The following is a 24,449-nucleotide window of genomic DNA, read 5'->3' as shown; positions in this document are numbered from 1 at the left end:
TTGGCGCTTCGTGGGCTATTGGCCCGGTGATATCACTGCCCCCCTTCCACCTCCCCCCCACCCCCCGATTGCGCACGCTGGCTCGCCTGCCAGTCCATGGAATCGCTCCTGACCGAGCAGGAAAGCCTCAGCATCAGCGCTGCTCAACACGGCTCCCCCCTCTATGGACGTAGCCTTAAGTTGCCTCTGTGACCATGAGACGTAGGAGGCATTTATCTCTCCAGGAAGGCCGAGCCTAAAAGCATGTCATAAGCCAATCAGCAAGTTGAAGCTTCTCAATTCCATGAGAAAACAGTTGCAAACATTAGCAATTGGGCATTAAGTGATGGATTAATTTGCTTCAATAAGACCCTCCAGTGATAGAGAGGCCTGCTGCTTTTCAAAGCATCGCAGACTTCTCTAGCATTGTAGAGGTTAAGACACATTACCTGTGGCCCGTGGCCTCCCTTAAGAGCACACACAGTGCATGTCGTCAGATTGCCTCAGCCAGACAGTCCTGTGAGTGCCTTGTGATATCAGAGGAGTTATGATGCAAGACACTTTGGCAACAGAACCCCAACACCTTCACCTGGAGATTAATCAGCGACAAGCTGCATAATGTCACAAACCGGTTGTCTCTATCCAGTACACCATTTGGACATTATGTACAAGATACGATTACCTTTAAAACCCCGCAACCACTAAGTAACATTTATTAGATTTTGTAGCCAATGATCCAAGCCATGTAATATATCTTTTACCATATTATATTATTATTGAATATATTATATTATGTACATTAACTCCAACTACCAGCGCTTGAATTGCCCTAAGAAATAGTGGTACTAAACATGTGAATGTCAACTAATGAGGCTAAATTCTAATTCTAGAACGTTTTGAACGTTTTATTAAGTGTCCAGGAAATGTAAATTAAGCTGTCCCCAAAGCCCATAGAGGTATACAGTTTACCATGGTAACCACAGAAACTAGAGATTAAGAAATCTTATTTTTTTATTTTTTTTAACACTACAGAAACACTAGAGGGGACATACTGAGGGTGAAAGATACTAACGCTATATGAGTTAACTTAAATAGGCTTATGGGGGGCGTTTGCTGCTTTAAAGAAACATTAAATAGGTTACAAATAGGATGAACTTGCACGAGATGATGCAAGCAGGTATCAGGTGTATGGAGAGGTAGGAAACCCAAGAGGTTGACATCACGTGACTGCCAACTAGCAAACTGAAGCTTACTTAGCAACATCTTGCTTTACCCCTTCCCTGCTGAAGACGCTGTCAAACAACGTTATAAATATATATACTCCGTCGGATGCCATCAGGGAAGAGGTTCTGTGCACTGTGCAGCCTGGAGTTATGCATCAACATTCCCACACCTGTGACTTCAGTTTACTGCAGTACCATATTATTACACCACAAAGCCGATTGATTGAGTGATTTAAATTCCTTAACCGCGCTTCATGGGCACCAATACGTTGACTTTTCCTTTAAACACGGATTTAAAAATGAATGGATCAGTCTCCAGGCTGCCACATTGTTTTCGAAAACCAGCGCAAAAAACAGCGGCATATTTCAAACGCTTCTTCTTATCGCATTCCTTTTCCGTGAGAAATCATGTCCGGTTGTATGCGCCAGCTTTGACGCTCGGATAATTTTGTGAATATACCTCTTTATTTATATTCAGCGCTAAGAGGCCTTGGGGTCATGCTGTATGGTATGTTTAGGGTTTCTAGTTGTAGTAGCGCCGTGACGCAAAACAAAACACCTCTAAATAGCTGCACGCCACCTCCCTTTTATCTAAAACGGAACAAGTAATTAAGCCTAAAGTGTAACTATGCGGTGAGTCTTGGAGCATTACACCACTTGCTAGAAACGTAGGTTATATTTAGAAACCAGTTTCCTCCATCTTCCTGCGTCTTGTTAACTAGTGCTGTGGTTTTCCGTTTAAGTCATAAAATAATTGCTGTATCTTTCGTAAAGCAAAGTTACTGCTTGAACTTAAAAGGACTTTTATTAACATCTGTAGTCCCAAAAGTTGGCCCCTGGCAGACAGACTTACCAGAATACCCTCATTCTGTCTCTAATTTCTCCCCACTTACCACTTAGATTGTAAGCTCTTCGGGGCAGGGACGCCTTTTCCTAATGTTGTATGTCTAAAGCGCGTATTCCCATTATGTGTTATAATGTGTATTGTAAAGTGCTATGTACATGGATGGCGCTATATAAATAAAGATATACAGACATACATAACAATAATATATCATTTTTATTATGGTCCAAGAAAGGTGTGACAAGGCTGATAGATCGAGGCTGGCAGTGCTTGCATCCACCTGTAAGGGAATCGGCACCAATTCCTGGGTTATACTAGTCTCTGGAATAATCATGCACAGCATGAGATGCTGGGAGTTGTAGTTCTGTTCCTGATATAAACTATATTCATATAGTAAATAGTAATAGTAAATTGTCAGTATACTGTCAGAGAACAATACAATCAGATGGAAAAATAAAGATCGGTAGATGAAAAATAGGGGTGCACGGGGAATGAGGACACCCTAAACACAGGCCCAAGTCAAGCAAAATACCAATATGTATCCCATTGGTATTCTATATTCATATAGTAATGATAAGGATTGATGAGCAGTAACCCCCAAATAACCACTCCTTGTTTTGTGAGGAGGAGTTGAAGTAGGGACTTTAACTTACCTGGGACAAGTCAATGCCAATTTATACCTTTCCAGAGAAAAATATGAATATATTATAAAATAAATATTAATATTGTAGTGTTTCAGTAGGATGTTTAGGGTGATTAACACGTTGCAGATTGTCTATGGCTAGTTCCACCAACACGCTATACCTACATGAAAAAAGAGCTACATCTTCAACGCTATATTTAAGTGCATTCTGCAAACACTATATTCATATAAGGACATTTGTCATATTATACGCGCCCAGCAAACACGAAGACACTGCAAAATAAAAATAAAAACAGCACAGTATCATTCAGGGGTTAAAATTCAGCCATGCCAAACTCTCTTGTAATGCTCATGCTTGTCAGATACAACGGATAGGATACCAGTGACTTATTTATGGTAGACCAGGGGTAGCCAACTCCAGTCCTCTTGTGCTGAAGCAGGGAAAACCTGACCTGTTGGTAGCTCTTGAGGACTAGAGTTAGCTACCCCTGTGTTAGACGATCTGCACAGATACATGGGGGAACTCTGTGAATATTGGCGGGCAACCCTAGTAGCAGTTAAAACACCAGTTAAAACACTTTTTTTTGGGAGAATAGGTGATTTCCACCCCCCATTTCTTAAGTGCTGTAAACCTTCTACCAGTGGGAGGGTTAAGGGTGAAAATTAGATACGAATCAACTCTTTCTCAAGTTATTTGCTCTGGAAAAATGTTAGCATCATAGTTTACAGTATAAAGACACATAAACCTTCTAGGAATCTACACAAATGTACATGGTACAGGGGTTTTAAAAACAACATGACTTAAAACAAAATGCATTTCTTAAGTGTGGTTTATGTCATTTCCTGGCTTACACTGCTGAATTCTTTTTTCTTTTTGTAGCTGTAATCTCTTGCCCTGTGTGCAGCCATAAGGTGCCTCACAGGAGATGTTGTTGAAAACATCTTTCTGAAAGACTCTTCTGGAGATAGTTCTACCATGGCAAGGGTAAGTCATCAGGATGTCAACGTTCTATCATTTGAACACGGTTTGTATCTATTCTCCTACTCCTTATCTTATCGGATTTGAATAAAGCATGAGGGCAACAAGGGGTGTGATAGGCAGGTTCCACTAGGTGGATACAGAAAGGTAGAATGTAACCCCTTTGGTGCTGGAGAGGACAGCAATGCTTTGGCCTCTTCAGCCTGGAAGGTAAGTAGATGCTTGGAGTAGAATTTAGGAAACGTTTAAACTTCTACAGTTGAATCAGGGGAAACCTGGTTCAATTCCCGGTGTCGGCTACTCGTGACCTTGGGCAAGTCACTTTATCTCCCTGTGCCTCAGGAACCAAAAACATAGATTGTAAGCACATATGGGCAGGGGCTATGTCTGTAACAATCTTATGTGCTGCGTAATGCACGCTACACTGTAATTGTGAAGCGTTTTGAGTCCCATTGGGAGAAAAGAAATATATGAAATAAAGCTATTGTTATTATAATAGTACATTTTTCACAACTATGAAGCAAGTTATTATACTGAATATTTGGCGTTTGTGGGTCAGCAAATTGTCAGATAAATAGCCAAGTGACCTTGGTGTGAGGTTTGTATTCTGTCGGAGGTACTGACAGGGCCGCCAACAGGGGGGGAACAAAGGGCACTGGCGTCCCGGGCCCCGTGGGTCAGGGGGGCCCGGCCGCCCGTTATTTAAATAAATTTGAAAAAAAAGTTTAAAAAAATGGCGGCGATTCCCCGCGGTCCCGGCGCACATGCGCAGGGCCCGCTCACCCCCCCCCCACCGCGCATGCGCAGGGCAAGCAGGGCCCACTCCCCCACACTCCCAACGTGGGACGGAGGGGGAAGTACCTGCTCCACAGTGTTTAGTTATTTTATGATGTTTATGGATGTTGGTCTTTGTATTAATTTGTATATGTTGTTATGTCTTTGTTCCTCTCTCTTCTCGAGTGCACCCCCTCTCCTCCGTGTTTTCCTTCTCACCGAGGGTTTGTGTTCCAGGGGAGGTTTTTTACCTGGACACAGGTGGGTGGTGCATTTGAGAGTGAGGGCTATAAAGAGCTGAATTAAGACCACTGAAACTACTCTTTGATAAAGCGCCCTTGGCGAGAAACGCGTTAGAGGTTTCTCTTTTTAAACTAGGCATGTTTCAATAAAGTTTTTGTTATTTTTTCTATTGGCCGCCAGTTCCACGATTTTGCTGTGCTCTCAGTTTTCCTTTTTCCTTATCCTCCTGCTGTCCGCTCCCCCCCCTGCTCCCAATGTGGGACGGAGGGGGAAGTACCTGCGGCCTGTTTCTCCTCCCCCCCCCCCCGCTCCCCTCCGCGGCCAGCTTCCCGTGCGCCCCCCGAGCCCACCTCCCGTGCCCCCTCCCTCAAGCCCACCTCCCATCCCGGGCAGCTGCCGCGGGGATATCGGGGGCAGGAGGGGGAAGCGTCTGGCGGCAAGATGCACCCACCCGGTCAAGGTAAGTCACCCCACCCAGTCACTGTCACCCACTGTCACTGTCACCCACTGTCACTGTCACCCACTGTCACCCAGTCACTGTCACTGTCTCACTGTCACCCAGTCACTGTCACCCACTCACTGTGTCCCACCCAGTCACTGTCACCCACTGTCACTGTCACCCACCCAGTCACTGTCACCCACCCAGTCACTGTCACCCACCCAGTCACTGTCACCCACCTAGTCACTGCCACCCAGTCACTGTCTCCCACCCAGTCACTGTCTCCCACCCACCCAGTCACTGTCTCCCACCCACCCAGTCACTGTCACCCACCCAGTCACTGTCTCCCACCCAGTCACTGTCTCCCACCCACCCAGTAACTGTCACCCAGTCACTGACTCCCACCCACCCAGTCACTGTCTCCCATCCAGTCACTGTCTCCCATCCAGTCACTGTCACCCACCCACACTGTCACCCACCCACCCAGTCACTGTCTCCCACCCAGTCACTGTCACCCAGTCACTGTCACCCATCCAGTCACTGTCACCCAGACACCCAGTCACTGTCACCCAGACACTGTCTCCCACCCACCCACTGTCTCCCATCCAGTCACTGTCTCCCACCTCCCAGTCACTGTCTCCCACCCAGTCACCATCTCCCACCCAGTCACCATCTCCCACCCAGTCACCGTCTCCCATCCAGTCACTGTCTCCCACCCACCCAGTCACTGTCACCCACCCAGTCACTGTCTCCCACCCAGTCACTGTCTCCCACCCACCCAGTCACTGTCTCCCACCCACCCAGTCACTGTCTCCCACCCAGTCACTGTCTCCCACCCAGTCACTGTCTCCCACCTAGTCACTGTCACCCACCCAGTCACTGTCACCCAGTCACTCTCTCCCACCCAGTCACTGTCTCCCACCCACCCAGTCACTGTCTCCCACCCAGTCATTGTCTCCCACCCAGTCACTATCTCCCTTCCAGTCACTCTCACCCAGACACCCAGTCACTGTCACCCAGACATTCTCTCCCTCCCAGTCACTGTCACCCAGTCATTCTCTCCCACCCAGTCACTGTCACCTAGTCATTCTCTCCCACCCAGTCACTGTCACCTAGTCATTCTCTCCCACCCAGTCACTGTCACCCAGTCATTCTCTCCCACCCAGTCACTGTCACCTAGTCATTCTCTCCCACCCAGTCACTGTCACCTAGTCATTCTCTCCCACCCAGTCACTGTCACCCAGTCATTCTCTCCCACCCAGTCACTGTCACCTAGTCATTCTCTCCCACCCAGTCACTGTCACCCAGTCACTGTCATCCACCCACCCATTCACCCACCGCCATTCACGCACCCACCCACCGTCATTCACCCACCGTCATTAAAACACCCACCCACCTTCATTCACCTACCCATCGTCATTCACCCACCCATCCACTGTCATTCATTCACCCACCCACCCACTGTCATTCATTCACCCACCCACCCACTGTCATCCACCCACCCACTGTCATCCACCCACCCACTCACCCACCCAGGCAGGCAGTCACATGTCTTTTGTTGAAAATATAAAAATAAACAGGTTGCATTGTAATGTTTTTTTTCTGTATCACAATAAGAAGAAAACAGTTAAGTAAAAGTTACGCGCTAAAAAATATTTTTTCGTGGTAGTTGCGCTGTGTGTTCGGGGGGGGGGGGGAGGGTGCACTATGGGTTTGGGGCGGGGGGGTCTGCTCCTTTCATTTGTCCCGGGCCCCATGATTTCTGTTGGTGGCCCTGAGTGCTGTAGTAGTTTTATTCTGCAATGCAAAAAAAGCATTTTCAAGTGGAAAGAAACCTTTGAAGGTTTTAAAAATCTGTCAAATAAAAGGTAACAGGAACCAAAATGTAAACATTCTAATTTATTGTGAACTGCTGTACCTTCAAAATGTTAAGTGTTACCATGTTTATAGAAAAGAAACGAAATCAGTGACAAGTACACATGTCTATATTGGACGCCTACAACATTTTTGGAAAAGGTCCATGAAGTTAGGTAATAAATGAACAGCTCTTTTTAACTGTTAATTTCACTAATTTAATTAGGTACATTCTGTACAGCAGGTCCCTTTGACAGTAGAAATTGGCATTATTGCAAATCAACATCACTGATAAATTCGACTTGATGAAGCTACTGCTAAAATGAGAGCAAGAGACCCAACTGTTCCCCTGTATTATTATCTTACCTTTGAGTCAATAATTAACTTTGTTTTCTTGACATTCATGGAAAATGTTCTATATTTAGTTCTGAAACTCACCAGACAGTTTATTTGTTACATGATAACCTGTCCCACTGTGCACACATTATTCTTACAGGTATTTTATCAAATATTCCAGATTTGGACAGTGATTTTTTTCTTCCTTTTAAAGAACACGGGGATATTAATTAATTTGCTGTGCAACTGTTTAATGTATAACAGGACTTGAAAATGCACATTTTCTAGGATGTTGAATGCATTCGCAGTTTAATAGAACTGGCCCTAAAGAAGTCCTTAAGTGCCACTCATGTGAACTGAGGCTCACTCATACATTAGATACACTGTCTCTCTTGGCTAGCAACACAATGTATGTATATCTTTATTTATATAGCGCCATCCATGTACATAGCACTTTACAGCAGTGATACACGTGAAATAATGGGAATAAGCGCTTCCTACATAAAAGTAGACATTAGAAAAAGGAGCCCCTGCCCTGAAGAGCTTACAATCCAAGTGGTACGTAGGGACGACTTATAGAGACAGGAGTAGGGTATTCTGGTAAGTGTGTCTGGAAAGGGCTATGGTAAAAGCATATGAGATGTATAGTATCAGCCATGGAGCTGCCCATATGCTACGTTAAAGAGGTGTGTTTTAAGATGGGTCAGGACAGGTTTGAGGTGGGAAGAGGGCTTTAGGTACAAAAGGGGTACATAGAAGACATCCATTAGCAATAACTTCAGAGTCCTCAAACAAAGGTGTACGGTTACTTTTTGGCATACAAGCCCCTAAAAAAAGCTGTTCTTAAGAAGGCAATCCATGCCAGGTTTTCTTTTTCCCCCTTTTATTTTTTTTCATACAGGTTTGAAGCAGGGGGTCTCCGGAGCTGAACCCTTTTAATTTCAGCTTCAGGGACACCCTGCTTCCCAAAATACTTACCTCTGTAGTGGGTGTCGGTTGCTATTAAAGGGGTCCCATTGTCCTGGAACAGGACTGTTATTTTTCTGTTTCCATTTGCAGCTCTGACTGCCAGCCTCATCTATTTTGGTTGTTAGCTTTCCCTGTATCTGTAACTCCCAGTGCATGTGGAAACTGCTAAATTTTTGATACTGTACATTCCCCCCTCCAGACTGCCAATAGCTGGTTGCCCTGACAACCTCTTTAGTCCTCCTAGCTGAGATGGTTTGTCTCAACTCCCCTGTTTGTGTTCAAAGTTAGCACAGTCCAGTCACTTTTCCTGTGTGACAGAAATCACATACTTCCTTTCCATCTAAGCAGGCTGAGTGAGTACACCTATCTTACCTACCCTTTGCAAGCCATCCGTTTTTGACCTTCCCTTAATACAAAAGCATCTTCACAGAGAAGCCCTCTCTCACCACTCATAACACCTACAAGCACCCTTTATTTTGCTGTGACTTTCTCAATAAAGTTAAGAATATACTAAAGGACTTAGGGCCTCATGCAGAGAGCAGCGAATTTAAAAATTGGCGAGTTTAATAAAAAGTAGCTTTTTTGGAGAGTTTTATTCTCCATATGCAGAAATGTGCGAATTCTGCAATGTTTGGCATTAATGCGTGTGGCGAGTTTGAATTGGAGAGATGCGCGCTGCAGAAATGTGTTAAAAAAAAATCGCGCATTTTTTTTCCCCTTTCCTATAGGTGGCGAGCTCCATCTTCTTGCCAACTTTTCTTGGCGCGAACAGCCGCTAGATGCCGTTCGCGGCTCTCTGAATTAGGATATTTTTAAAACTGGCGAGATGTAGGTTCTCGCCAGCCGTGCGGCGAGATTTTGAAATAGAAAAAAATAAATGGCGCGTTTTCTGTAACTTGCCATTTTCGGCAGTTTTCTGCGCGAATTTCCCCCCAAAATGGCGAGATTTGAAATAGCGCTGCTCTCTGCATGAGGCCCTTAGTGTGCTTTCAAAGAGGGATGAGTTCAGCTATCTGGCCATACGTATATCCTGCATATAACCCTGTGGCTGCAGAATACACATTATGGCTTATTTTCTTTAAACTGCAGAAAGCTACAGAGAGATGCCGGCAGAGATACCGTGTTCAGAGCTAACTATCACTGGAAGTCAGGGGGTCCCTGGAACTGAAATTAACGGGGTTCAGCTCTGAAGACACCCTGCTTCAATCCTGTATTAAAAAAAGAAAGAAAAAAAAAACCCCCAGCATGGATTGCTCTTTTAAGTCCGCGCTGTAACATTACATTAACCCTTGCATTGCTGGAGCTGCAAACAAATCCCATTCTCAGAGGCCCACATTAAACTAATGACATTAGTATAACTTTATTCAGTTAAAACTAGGGGGTTTACATCTTAAAATATAAATCAGTATTTTTACATACTTTAAAAAAAAAAAATTAACTCAAATTTGTATTTATTTATTTTGTGGAGGGAAGGTAGGGGGATACAGAAATAAAATAAGGAAGGGTATACGGGGTAATAGATACACAGGAGTAACATAACAGATATACATTTAATTGGTACATGGATGGAGGGCATTGCAACATAGGAATCTGGAGTTCACTGGAGGCACCCCTTGAGTCAGGGTGTCGAAGGCGCCAGGACCCCACACATGTTCAGCAGGACCACTGTAACAATCAATGACCACTCTGAGCGTAGTGGGAATGGCTTGAAATGTGTGTTATGGCATAGCACTATTTAGTGAATGTGTCCTAATGCACACCCACAAAGCATACACAACATACTTACACCAGACAGCATAAAACACAATGGAATCAATCACTGCAGAAAGCAGCAGTGTGCTGCTAAGTGTATTTTTATCATACAAACTGAACACCAGGAATTGCATCTCACGTGGCACCTTGTTTTCTGCTTCTTCCAGAGCTGCTTTGATTGCACAGAGAAGAAACCTGCTCACAGCCTGTGCACGGACTGCAATAAGTGGCTGTGCAGCACCTGTGCCGAGCAGCACAGACACGGCAAGGGCGGCGCCGGAGATCATTTCCAGTCAGCCTCCCAAAGAGCGACTTCAGGTATAAACTTCAATAACGGCTGTTTTCTAAGCTCCTGTCAACAGCTTCGGACAGGCAACTACGCTACGCACAGAATACTGCAAAGCAGGGTCTCCCAGCCCGTGGCAGGAATACCATTGGTAATACATGAAGGCCCATATTGATTAAGCAGTACTATGCCATGTTGGCTTTGAAATAATTTTTATATATATATATACAGCTCAACCCCGTTATAACGCGATCCGCTACAACGCGAATCCGCTTATAACGCGATGTAAGCGTGGCTCCCAATTTTCATATTTATGAATACTTTACAACACGATTGTTGGTGTCTTAAATACTTAATTGCACAACGCATACAAATGTACATTATTTATAACGCGATCCGCTTATAACGCGATGAGATTCTTTGGACCCCAAGCACAGCGTTATAAGGGGGTTGAGCTGTATGTGTATGTGTATATATATGTGTATAGATATATATATATATATAAAATACATAACACATAACAGCTGGCATAGAGAATGAGATAGCACCATCTGACCTGTCTATATTCACTACCAACATAAAACAAAATGACTGACGGGTATTGATAACACCCTTATCTAGTGGTTATATATAGAAAAACATCATTGTAGTTTTTACATATGTTAGTTACTAGGTATAGAGAGACCACCATCCGACCTGTCTCAGTGCTCACACTAGACTCAAAGTCTCTACCTGTCCAGTATCTCAGTCATTCAATTGCCGTTGCGCTCGATCTCCAGCATAACACGCTGTCCTTGATCATTTTAAACAGGGGGGGGGGGGGGGGGTGGCCAACTCCAGTCCTCAAGGGATTCAGGGATCTATTGGAATAACTGCACCAGAAAAATCAACGTGAAAAGCTATAAAACATCTCAACTGTGTCATCCGTCTGATGAAGTTTAAAAGCTGCCATCTTTTGAAGTAATGTTACATTTTGTAACCCTTCGGCTACAAGAGGGGCCTGGATTGCATTGCTAAGCAATGCATTGCTTGCCCTTGTAGCAGGCAAGGGGTTAAATGTAATTATGGGATTGAGAGGCACAAACGCTTTTGATAACGTTAGGGTTTCCATATTCCAGGAGTGGCCAACTCCAGTCCTCAAGGGCCACCAGCAGGTCAGGATTTAAGGATATCCCTGCTTCAGCACAGATGGCTCAGTCAATGACTGATTCAATGACTTCTTTATTATCATTATTTTTGCTAAACTAGTTTGCAATGGGCGTCACTCCTTGCTTCGGAAGCCAAAACAGCTTCAGATTTACATGATGTTATGTCAATTTAATCAATATGACATTTTCCCATTATCCAAAACGAATCGACACATTTTGATAACACAAATCAAACCACTTTTTTTTTTTTTAGTGTTAAACTCTATTTTGATCATCAAGTCTTGGTATTCTCTTCCCTCCATGGCCTTATATCAATGTCTCAATGGGAGTAATGCCAACTTACAGTAAAAGCCCATATTTCAATATTTCAATTATCCTGATATACAGTAACAGGATGTTAAGGCGACGCCAATGAGGTTGAATAGGGACGTTACTTTTGTGTAAATATATTAGTGGATACGATATTACATCAGGAAAAATAATGTCCATTATTTTTTTAGGTAACGTCACGTTAACTCAACGACTTTACTGAACCTAGACTTTTTTTTTTTTAAGTCTTCCTACATGGACCTGTGTTTGTTTTGTTTTTCCTCCGAGATTAATTTACATTTTTCTCTTTCTTTGTGAACCAGGTGGTGGCAGCAGCTCCAGTAACTTCTTGTTTTGTCCACTTCACAATCAAGAATCTCTGAAGTTATTTTGCGAGACATGTGATCTACTTATGTGTCGCCATTGTCTTCTCTTGGAACACAAGGACCACAGGTAGGTATAGAGATGCACTGATGGGTGTTACGGCTGCGTACAGTCGAGGAGACAAACCCACTAGGCAGAGGTGGAGAGTAGAGACCGACCTGTAGCTGGGATCTAAATCCTGAATCAGTGAAAATGATTGGGGGGCGGGAGAGAGACAGGAGTGAGTGAGATAGAGGGGGAAGAGTCACAAGGCTGCTGACAAGGGGAGAGCACCCCCCACCCCACTCAACAGTTAGGATCCTGATCACTCCAACAACGTGGGGCCCGGGTGGAGACTAGTCCTGGGTCCCAGGAGAGTTTTTGGCAACGCTACTCCTAAACATGTCATCCACATATCAATTTCTGTGTTGTATTTGCCCCAATCCACTTTTTCTGAAAAGACATTATCCCTACAGGTATTGCCAACCACATGCTAAAATACAGCACAATTCTGACTTTGTTCGGATGTGTCTCTTTTTCAAGGCACGGTGGTACTGCAGGTCTTGCAACCCGATCCGGCAGTAATTGCCATTCAAGTCGGTTGCACCGGATCAGGGAGTGGGGGGAGGGCGATACTGTACATTTTTTTTTTTTTTACTTTTTATTTAAACATTTTATACATTTGTTACAAAAAGAAAAGAGGGGGGAGGATCAACATACAGAAATATCAGAGTATTTATATATTTTGTACTTTTGTTATTCAAGACTCAAACCATTTCCATCACCATATTGTCCTTATATATTATTAATAGAATTTAGGGCGTATATATGTTTGCCATCTTACTTCGGCTAACCAACGCTCAGGTATCCTACATTATTTGTAGGGTCTAAGTTTGCCTGCTTTTCCATAGGTGACTCGTAACATAGACTTTAATTGTTAGCCAATATGTCTTACACACAGAAAACCTTACACCAGTACATATGTATCTTATTTCCTAGGTTTCGACGTATTGATGAGGCTTTGCAGAACCAAAGAACTCTCTTGGAGAATGTAATTACTCAAGTGCAACAGAAGAAAATAGGGTTGCAGTCAGCAGGCAAACAAATCGAAGATCGGTAAGTGGATACACATTTGATTATCTTTGTAGGGTGGAGTATCTTCTTATGTTACCCCCCCCCCAAACATATTCATCATAGAATGCATGTTAAAGGAGCGATCCAAACCATTGATTTTTTTTTTAGTGTGTAAAGTTTATTATTATTATTTTTTTTTTTACAGAGGATTGAAGCAGGGGGTCTCTGGAGCTAACCCCATTCATTTCAGTTACAAGGATCCCCTGTCTCTGGAGATATTTACCTCCTGAAGGGGGTGACGGTAGCACTCTGATTTTTAAAACTCCCGCGTCACATAGGCCAATAGGAAGCCCCACCGATGACATCACGGCTTCCTATTGGCCCGCAGTGAGCAAGAGTTTTGAAAAGCGGCTTTTACATGGTCCCTGCTAGCCGAACAGAGCGGCTACCGGCACCTACTACGGAGGTAAGTATCTCCGGACGCAGTGGGTCCCCGGAGCTGAAATTAATGGAGTTCTGCTCTGGAGACCGCCGGCTTCGATACAATGCGTTGTTTTTTCCAATCACTGGCTTGGATTGCCGCTTTAAGGTAAGATTAGTGGATTTATGTATAAAAGCAAGGAAGAGTGTACTGGCAGGTGACAATTTAGAAAAATGAAACATTTGTAGTGAAGCTAAGAAAAAGATAAAACTGTAGAATGACAGAGATACTGAACCTGATACATTTTATTACATATACGCCTTCACCCTCCCAGCTCCCGAGATAATAATAATAGCATGTTCGTGTATAGCGACGCTAGTTTTACGTACAAAAAGAAGACATTTTGCAGGCACAGTCCCTGCCCTGTGGAGCTTGCAATCTATGTTTTTGGTGCCTGAGGCACAGGGACTCTGCAACAATAGATAATTTTACCTTAGTAATATAAGAATACATTGTAGCTGCTGAGTTACACTGACTGAAGGATTGATTGAAACTGAAAAGGCAGCCATTTAGTGGACCCTGGGCAGCAGGATCTTTGCTGATCGCTCCAGGAGAACGAAATGATCGGCAGCTTAGGCAATTAGGTAATCAAAAGCTGCATATATTAAAACAAAAAAATATATAAGGAAGAGGCTGTTTTCCTATGTCAAAAGGGCACTTAGCAAGTGAACACCAAACTGCTAGGTTTCCCTTGGATTAGGGGCTTTTGTTCAAACGTTTAAAAAAAAAAAAAAAACAGGGTTTTCTCTGAGATAAATACATTGACGAATTATTTTGCCACTAGAGGGAGTTGTTAAATGTTAATATTCTAGAACTGTGCTCAGTCCCTCTGATTTTACATTGTGTGGGTCCGGTTTGTTGCAAGCTCATGTCACAGAGTGAAAGACTGGGGCAGTATCAGCAGGGGAATGCAATAAAGTGTTCTGTTTAGAGCCCTGTTTTCCTTGGTGTAACTCATTCCATATACTAAATAAAAACACAGTACAAATATGTCTACTAGTGTAATTGCGAGGAAATAATTTTATCACTATTTCTTTTTGTTTCCAGGCTGTTTGAAATAAAGCACATGCACCGAAAAGTAGAAAACCAGATTAAAATGGCAAAGATGGTGATTATCAATGAGCTGAACAAAAGAACTAACACACTACTGGAGCAGCTTGAGGTCAGTGCATCTGTCAAATAAACCAAAAGTGATCTTGTTCCTACTTTCAACAAGTTTTAGCAAGTTATTTCACCTTAAAAGTACACTTCATTGCTTATTGGTTCAGTAGAAATTCAGCAGCGATGTCCCTGGCCTCTGGGAAATTGTAATGTGTGTCAATTGTGTCAAATCCAGCCTGCCAGTGAATGCGGTGAGCCATGGTATGGAACTCAAGATTCCCCTCTCATTGGAAACCGTTGTCAGTGCCCATATTTTGCATTGGGACTTTGCTGGTGATTGTCTTCTGAACAAGAAAGCAATGGGTTCTGCTCTGGTGTATGCCCAGGATCGGCCAATATTTATGTACATTTGGTAGAGATCAAAGTCCTGTTCATTTTCTTGTGACCTACTGTAGAAACCATGTCGACTTTGCGATACTGTGTTTTGATGACGTACAGGTTGTGAGTTGCAATCGGCAATTTATGTTTTCTTCTGCACTACAGAAAATCACAAAGGAAAAGCGGAACAAGTTTGAGCAACAGCTTCAGTCGATATTGGTCTTAAATTGTCAACTTGAACATGTCCAAAACTTTATTAACTGGGCAGTGTATGCCAAGAACAGCCTTCATTTCCTCTTCAGCAAAGAGCTGGTATGTATAACATGCATACTGTATGCAACCGGGTTGGAATTTGTATGAAGACACGAGATTTGTTTTGCTACATCCATTGATGAAAATGGATAATCATATACCGTATTTTCTCAATTCTAAGACGCCATCGATTGTAAGACGCACCATTGATTTAATAACTCTTTTCGGGGGGAGGGGTGGGGGGGAAAGAAACACTACATAAATGTACAGAAAGCATGTTTTTACTTTCAATGCTGCATCATAGTGAAGTCTTTTTTTAAAGTGACAATTAGGGACACCTTCTATGCACATACGCAGGCAGTGACAACTCAAATGAAGGCACCTTCAGCCTGTTATAGGGCAACAGCAACCTCCTGCTCAGCACTACGGTTGGTTCGCTAGTGTTGGCAGCGTTGTGTTCTAGGATTGTTATTCCGCAACTTAAGAGATCACGTGATCCTCAGTTGACTCGCATAAGGGCCATATTGGTACAGGAACCATACCCGTTTTTCAATTCCATCGATTGTAAGACGCATTCCGATTTCAGAAATGATAAAATGTGAAAACAAAGTGCGTCTGAGAATCGAGCAAATACGGTAAAAAACACCAATAACCCCATAATTGGTCATTAGATACCGCTCCTTTAGAAGAAAATCTGATGAATGAAAAAGTGCACCTATGACCCACAACTGTTCTAAAAAAAAAAAAAAAAAATACAAAGGCTCTTCTATTTGCCATTGAGAGCTTTCTCATATTAATTAATGCACCATGCAATATTTCTTTACATTGGTGATCTGCCAAAGTTTAGGCTGACAAACGGCTTAAATGTATTGTAGCTCCCATCCTAAACAACATGGCCTGTTAGAAGGACTAATGGATATGCTGACAGGTTATTAAAATACTCATCTCACTAATCTTCCATAAGACAATGGGGAAGATCTTTGTGGGGTTGTAAAAACATTACTTCCATTTTTACTTAGTCAGATTTCGTGTAGGACTTTACATTCTTATTGCAGTTTGCTGTTGCTTTAATATGAAACTTTTTTTTATGTAGGTTGTTTTCCAGATGCAGCGCCTTCTAGAAACCAGCTGTGGCACTGATTTAGGCCGCCCTTTCAAGATCAGATTCAGTTGGGAGCCATCTCATTGGACAAAGCAAATATCAAACTTGGGTAAGAGGAACATTTTAGTTGATTGATATTGGGATGCACTTGAAGAGAACTAATTGTATTATAGTGTTTTCCTTCAATGGATTTGACCATGTTGCAAAGACTCCTGTTTGTCTCTCTCGCTTTGCTTCCAGGTTGCATATCAACAGAAAGTAGTCACTTGCCTCAGTCAGATGTCCCGGGCTATAGAGCTATGGAAGATGTGCAGTCATCTTATTACCAAGGTCACCACTCACCAAGCACACCCCACCCTGGATCAATAAATCATTCACAAAATGTTGCGTCTTCCATTCAATGCCCGACCCCACTATGTTGTACCCACTGCCACACCATTCCTCCGATTCAGAAAAGTCAACCTGCAAACAATTCAGCGAGCCACCCCCTCAACTTCCCACATCCCGTGGGAATAAAGCAGCAACCAGTCCCGCCCATGCCGTATAACACTGGAAAAGAGCAACGGTGCACCTCTCGACCTTTAAGGTTGGTACAGCCTTGGTTAACTCATCAGCCCTACATGGAACATGAGAACTCATCATGTTGGTTGGAGAATCAGCAGCAGAGACAACAGATGCAGCAAAACATACAAAGCACACCACCAGATTGCTCGGTGACATCGCAGGATTGTAATCAAATGCACAATGTGCATACACTACCAATGAGCACACAAACTTCTCTGCAGGCACCGTCTGTGCAAATGCAACTTGGTTCTGTACACAGCGTCAACCCCTTGCAGCAGCAAAGGCACCAGCATCAGCAATCAACCTTATGCCAAGCTGAAAGCAGCCAGCAAGTCATGCAACAAAGTCTAGATATAATAAACCAACAGTTTGAGCTGGAGCAAATGCAGAAAGGACTGGAGCTTCTTCTCCAGAGCCAGCCTTCAAATGTGCAGCTTAACCAGACGAAACAGCCTCAACATGTGCAACAAACTATAGTTGGGCAAATCAACTATATAGTAAGGCAACCAGTGTCTATGCCTCTACAGACACAAGAGGAAGTTCAACAGGTGAGTCTTCAAGACGAAGGGATTAACTTGTCCAAAAATTGTGTGATCATCTTCAAGATGAGTGCTGTATACAGTATGCAAAGGCTGCGTGGCCAAGTACATTCAATGTAGGAATCAGCATTTCCCATATGCATAGTTTAGTGAATAGTGTAAATTAGGGGAAAAGCTTCATGCTTCACTATAACTGAAATGCATTGGAGTAACAGTCGTTTAATGAATGATGAGACATGTTACTTCAGTTGGATGTACAGTACCAAGTGAACAGATGGTCTTTTGCATTCATGTCAAGGGCATTACATTTATATTGCATGCTGTGGGCTGCAGTATGGAAGATGCTGAAACTGACTTTCAAAAGTAGAGATGTGTGAAGCTTTATAAAATGCGTGGGCAAACGTTTTCATGATTTTTTTTTTTTTTTTTGTAACCAAAATCGATTCCTGGCGAACCAGTTTGCAGACACTTTAATGGCTAAAATGGTGTCAGAAATCACACTTTTCCACCATCAATTTGCTGTTTCGACCAAATGAATCGCAGCTCGGGCACAAGTTGTAGATGATATGCCAAGATTTGTAATTTTGTCTACTAATGCCAATGCGGAAAGAAAAGGCCAATTTCGCATGGTTTGTGCGATAACATCGCTCATCTCTAAAAGCTCAATAGTAATCTACAGAGCAAATGCATCCAAAAGGGTGAATGTGATGCAAATAAGGCGAAGAATGTGAGAAAACAAATGACAGACAGGCGCACTAAGGGACAATGTAACTTTAATATTAAAAATGAACATAAGCATAACACAATAGGGATAAGGCTAAGAATGTGTTTTATTTATTATTTATTTTGAATTTTATTTAACCATTTGGCGTCAGTCATTTTCAGATCCTGTTCTTGTGATTGCAGGTTTGTGATGATGCAATAGCCCCCGACGGTCAGACAGTAGACCTTTCACCCGTCAGCACTAGTTCTCCCCCGACCTTGCAGCCCCAGTCAATAGCCGATGAAATAATTGCTGCGGTGGAAAGCAATGCATGCCACATGAACTCATTTCCTGCGAATCAAGTGAGAAAGGTACTTATTGAAAGCTCTGGAAAGTATATATTTATATGGTATATACAGTTGTGTGAAAAAGAAAGTACGCCCTATGGTTTTACATATCAGGACATAACAACACATGACATATTACACTGTGTCATGATTTATTTAACAAAAATAAAGCCAAAATGGAGAAGCCATGTGTGAAAAACTAAGTACACCTTATGATTCAATAGCTCGTAGAACCACCTTTAGCAGCAATAACTTGAAGTAATCCTTTTCGGTATGATTTTATCAGTCTCTCACATCGTTGTGGAGGAATTTTGGCCCACTCTTCTTTACAACGTTGCTTCAGTTCATTGAGGTTTGTGGATATTTGTTTATGCACAGCTCTCTTAAGGTCCAGCCACAGCATTTCAATCGGGTTGAGGTCTGGACTTTGACTGGGCCATTGCAACACCTTGATTCTTTTATTTTTCAGCCATTCTGTTGTAGATTTGCTGGTGTGCTTGGGATCATTGTCCTGATGCATGACCCAATTTCGGCCAAGCTCTAGCTGTTGGACAGATTGCCTCACATTTGACTCTAGAATACTTTGGTATATGAGGAGTTCATGGTCCACTCAATGACTGCAAGGTTCCCAGGTCCTGTGGCTGCAAAACAAGCCCAAATCATCACCCCTCCACCACCGTGCTTGACAGTTGAGATGAGGTGTTTGTGCTGATATGCTGTGTTTGGTTTTTGCCAAACGTGGCGCTGTGCATTATGGCCAAACATCTCCACTTTGGTCTTGTCTGTCCAAAGGACATTGTTCCAGAAGTCCTGTGGTTTGTTCAGATGCAACTTTGCAAACCTAAGCCATGCTGCCATGTTCTTTTTAGAGAGAAGAGGCTTTCTCCTGGCAACCCTTCCAAACAAACCATACTTGTTCAGTCTTTTTCTAATTGAACTGTCATGAACTTTAACATTTAACATGCTAACTGAGGCCTGTAGAGTCTGAGATGTAACTCTTGTTTTTTTTGCAATTTCTCTGAGCATTGCACGGTCTGACCTTGGGGGGAATTTGCTGGGACGTCCACTCCTGGGAAGATTGGCAACTGTCTTGAATGTTTTCCACTTTTGAATAATCTTTCTCACTGTAGAATGATGGACTTTAAATTGTTTGGAAATGGCCATATAACCATTCCCAGATTGATGGGCAGCAACAATTGCTTCTCTAAGATCATTGCTGATGTCTTTCCTCCTTGGCATTGCGTTAAAACACACCTGAATGCTCCAGACCAGCAAACTGCTAAAACTTCGGCTTTTATAGAGGTGGTTACACTTGCTGATGATCAATTCATCAAGGGCATTTGATTAGCAGCACCTGTCTGCTACTTAGCATCTTAATTCCTATTGAAGCAGTAAGGGTGTACTTAGTTTTTCCACACATAGCTTCTTCATTTTGGCTTTATTTTTGTTAAATAAATCATGACACGGTGTAATATGTCATGTGTTGTTCATCTGAGGTTGTATTTACCTAATTTTAAGACCTGCTAAGGAACAGATGATTGTTATTATGTCCTGATATGTAAAACCATAGATTTCGAAGAGGGTGTACTTTCTTTTTCACACAACTGTATGCTGAAGGTCAAGGTGTTTTCATCCTGAATAGTGTATCTTCCTCTTTATAGTGGTTAGATGGCTTGACCTAGATCTATAGAGGCTTTTGTCCATAGTCAATATTCTGCAAAGCCACTGGCATTTTGACACATTTAATGCCTGTAGAATATGACGCGGGCACCACCACACTAGAACAAAAAAAACAGTTGGATATGCGTAATATATGTTGTTTAACCTCGTGGGGTAACAAGATGCTGTGGGAATTGTTCTACTTAGCAGCAGCTTTTCACTTCTCTGCATAAATTCTGAGGCAGCTAGAGAATAGGAGACTCAGATCTGTAGTTCCAAATGCAGCTTACTGTCGCCTGTCTTCTAACTGTCACACACAGATGCAAAGCGTAACAATAATTAAGGTAAGCATCTCTGTGTCATTGTGAGTAATGAGGGCATGAGAATTTACAGCCTTCTACATGGAGCAGAGCTAGCAATAATCATTTATTTCTTAACATCTTATTTATATTGAAATCTAATTAGATTTGTCTTTGTGTTAAGGAATGCCTGTTTTTCTTCAGCGACGGCTGCTGTAGCTTTGAACTGCTGAAGAAAATGATTGATAGGATGATGATAGATGGCTAGATTGATAGATATAATCAGGTTACTTAAAATAGTAACACTACACCATTCACATTAATGTATATGAAATATCCATAAACTACACACATGTTTAAGTCCCCAAGCTCCAAAACATGTTGACACAGATTTTCCTACACCTGCTTACATCACTGGGCAATTGGAGAGTGATTAAAGGAGCAATTAATGGAGGGGTTATCTTAGTATTATAATGAGATGTATCAACGTTGGTGGCTGCGTTTCCCTATCTATTTGCCCTAATTCAATCTGCCAGCTTTGAGGTCGTCTTGCGCCTAAGAGACGACGTGCTGCTTCAGCAATAACACATGTCGTGCATTTAGTGAAGAAGAATGAAAGAGAAAATCCTCGCACGGCAGCCAAATGCATCATCACATTTGCAACGGTTTGTGTCTCTCCTTTTTCCGTGTTACCCTTCAAATGAAGGTACCCGGCATAGGACAGTGCTATCTATCATCATCTTGACTTCCACTCCGTTCATATTCTTTGTGACTCAGCTGCCTCATTAGCTGTAATGAGACAGGGCCGTTTTTTTGTTGTCCTCTGGAAAAATAAACAGCCTCCCCCTTTTTTTTTTTTAAATTAAATGTGATTAGCATATTGTTTGCTTTCCAGCGTTCCGCCTCAGCGAGCTTCCCTAATACGTCAGACACGGAGCTGCCTTCACCTAGGCTGTCTAGGTCAGTGGATCCTCAAATGCAAGCAGTATCCTGTCAATTCTTTGCCGAGTCCCAGGGCATGCCCTACGCTTCTGACGCGGAGACGGAAAGAATGGCTAGTTACGGCTCCGTCGAAGCAGGTGCTGCAGAAGGCCTACACATAGGATCTGCTCATCACCTAGCGACAGGTGCTGCGCTCCTGGGAAATGCAATATGCAAGGTGAGATTTGTTGACACTCCTGGGTATTGAAGCGTAGATATTAACCGCACAAGCGGGCCACACCTAGCCAGCTTACTCTGCCTGTTTACCTAAGCTGTTGTAAAACCTTGTTTGCAAAGCTTTTAAAGGTGTTTAGGGCAATGTTTACTAAGCAGTGCTAAGCCTTAAAACAACTAACGGCCAATTCGCTAGCATGGGGGGGGAGGAGGGAGGGGGAGGGAGCATCCACATGTTGATAATGTTATGTTTCTACATTTTATGGGAAGATTTTTAGAAATCAGTTTGTATGTGGCTTTTAAAAAAAATTGTTTTCCCGTTTTTCTTGAAAACATGACAGGAGAACGTGATGATTCACACCATGCTGTACCAAGATATAGGAAACTCTGCTAGAACAGTTAAGATGACATAGGGGTTATTCATTAAAGTGCAATAGTGCCGACATGGCACTAGTGCAGAGAAACTTACATTCAAATCAATGGCAGTTTGACGCCCCAACTGAATGATCAGACTTGAATGAATAACCCCCTAAGTATCCCGCGTCACTTCTTCATCCTATTTCCACAGGTCGAGAACGAAGATTTCAGCTGTGGCAGTGCCCCCACTGGAAATGATTTGGACAATGCAAACTCAAATACCCCGAGTGATTTCGTTTTGCCGTTAGGAAATATCTTTGAGGAGCCCATCAATCTCTCCGTTAAGAAAGGCGTTCCTTCTGCGTCCCAAAGGAACGCTACTCAACTGCGGCCAGCTCCTGTCAAAGAGCTGAAAAACGAAGCAGGTATTCATACCGCGTCGCTTTTTTGTTTTCCAGACAATGATTCTGTAACGTTGTTTTATATGATGTTGCTTGTGAAGGTTTCGTGTAAATGTTTGTATTGTTTCTAGGGGCAAGGATGTGTTGTCTATTCAATAGAAATTAATCTGCTTGATGTTCCTTAGCAAACTTGCAATGTGTTGCCGACCCTCCAGTAGGATTAGAGTGGCATCAACTTGCTACTAATGGGACCAGATACACAATGTGATCCTTTCAGGAAAGAGCAGTGTAGCTTCATATTATTTAAATGACCCCTACATGGTCCATTGAAGTCTCCCTGTGATTCAAATCCAATAATTACACCGTAAGATCCTTCATAGAGCCATTCGGTGCGCCAGCAAATTGCGTGGCCTTATCATGTACGCATTCAGCTCTTTCAAAGTATGTGCTGTAATTATTTCGGCGATTGAAATAAGTGTAAATGAAACCATATTATCTGTACAAGAATAATGTAACTGATACGCTGCATTTTGTTTTAGATTCCAATAACTGTTTTCAACAACTTTTTATGTCGGACATCAAGAATATTGAGAACACGGACAGGTAAAAAAAAAAAGCCATTACATTAATTTTGTTGAGTTTGAATTTGGGAATTGGAATAGCCGGGCGTAACAAATCCAAATTCTTTGGTCAATTCTGTGTCAAAGTCGTGCAGTGTCCTTATCCAAAGAAAATGGTATTAAAATACTCTGCAAACTTGAAGTCGTTTTCCGGACGCCAGCATAGATTTATTATTATACGTGTAGTGTCTTTTTATCCCCACTTTACAAAACAGGACTTGGTCTCCACATCTAAACACTATGTAAAACAAATATCTTTGTTGTAGCAAATTCTGCATACTAACATTTATCTAATATTATGTTAGTCGAGTAAAGGGTACTACAACCTGAAAACTCCCAGGTTATCTCCAGGACAAATTGGGTTGCTTTGGAAATCTACATTGTAGAGAATAATTATTATAATTTAGTTTGCAAGTAGGAACAAAATTAATGAGGATAAATGTCTGCAGGCGGTTTCTATTTATAGCTGTCCCACTTAATGTCACTTAACTTGCACTATTCAATTGATATCCCAAAAGCCACATGTGAAATCCCTGTATATTCCATCTTCTATCACAATGCAGTGTTCAGTGTTCGTAGCTTCACACAGATTACATGTAATATGTCGTATTTAGCTGTGATCCTAGTCTAGTTATAAAACTGTAAACGTTATTTAAAACAGCCCCTGGGTGCATTAGAATGTGAACCTCTAATCCACATTGTCCTACTATTAAATGCAGTCAAAATTATAAACGGTTTGGAATGCCTGACTGTCCCAACCAGCTAAAGTTGGCACATTCTCTGCAAATTTGGGACAGTTTGTAACCCTAACAAGAAGAGGGAAGATTAATGCGGTAGCTGACCTAATTTGGCTGCTACCACGTTAAAAACTGAAACTCCTACACCAAATTCTCACTCACAGTTGGAAACTCCACAATCCTGTCGCCTAGGGGTCATCTTTGTCTTTGGCCTCTCTTTCATTTTTCACATTCCTACAAAATATTGCTGGAATATGCAACACGCAAACAAAATTTTTATTTACCCACTCATCGTTTCCCACCAAGACCAGTGCAACCTCCTCCTAGTTGCCATTCTGCTCATCCGACAGTCCCCCTCCAATCTGTTCTAAGTGCTCCTGCTAGGCTCATCCACCTCACTTACATCTGCTGTTCCACTATGCAAATCCCTACTTGGCTCTCATATTCCCATATACTCCAGAATTAAATGTAAAATCCTAGCTCTGCCATATCTCTCAATAATGCTGCCCCCTCTTACATCTCAGCCTCGTCAACAATTG

General features: G+C 42.6%; 1 protein-coding gene across 1 annotated transcript in view; it reads left to right on the top strand.

Annotated features, from left to right (window-relative positions):
- The first annotated feature begins 3,567 nt into the window (after nt 1–3,567).
- Nucleotides 3,568–24,449, top strand: part of TRIM66 (tripartite motif containing 66) — a 35,281-nt gene continuing 14,399 nt past the window's right edge. Inside the window, exons 1-12 of the mRNA XM_075567046.1 lie at nt 3,568–3,674; nt 10,203–10,353; nt 12,102–12,231; nt 13,141–13,257; nt 14,744–14,858; nt 15,341–15,487; nt 16,521–16,638; nt 16,770–17,641; nt 18,539–18,706; nt 21,536–21,799; nt 22,364–22,577; nt 23,093–23,156. Of these exons, the coding sequence (XP_075423161.1) occupies nt 3,666–3,674; nt 10,203–10,353; nt 12,102–12,231; nt 13,141–13,257; nt 14,744–14,858; nt 15,341–15,487; nt 16,521–16,638; nt 16,770–17,641; nt 18,539–18,706; nt 21,536–21,799; nt 22,364–22,577; nt 23,093–23,156 (2,369 nt within the window). The 5' untranslated portion in view covers nt 3,568–3,665. The remainder of the gene's footprint in view (nt 3,675–10,202; nt 10,354–12,101; nt 12,232–13,140; nt 13,258–14,743; nt 14,859–15,340; nt 15,488–16,520; nt 16,639–16,769; nt 17,642–18,538; nt 18,707–21,535; nt 21,800–22,363; nt 22,578–23,092; nt 23,157–24,449) is intronic.

This window comes from Ascaphus truei, chromosome 12 (assembly GCF_040206685.1).
Source record: "Ascaphus truei isolate aAscTru1 chromosome 12, aAscTru1.hap1, whole genome shotgun sequence".
In the NCBI taxonomy this organism is placed as follows: domain Eukaryota; kingdom Metazoa; phylum Chordata; class Amphibia; order Anura; family Ascaphidae; genus Ascaphus; species Ascaphus truei.
Note: the sequence above shows the minus strand (reverse complement) of the source record. Positions and strands in the feature narration are given on the sequence as shown.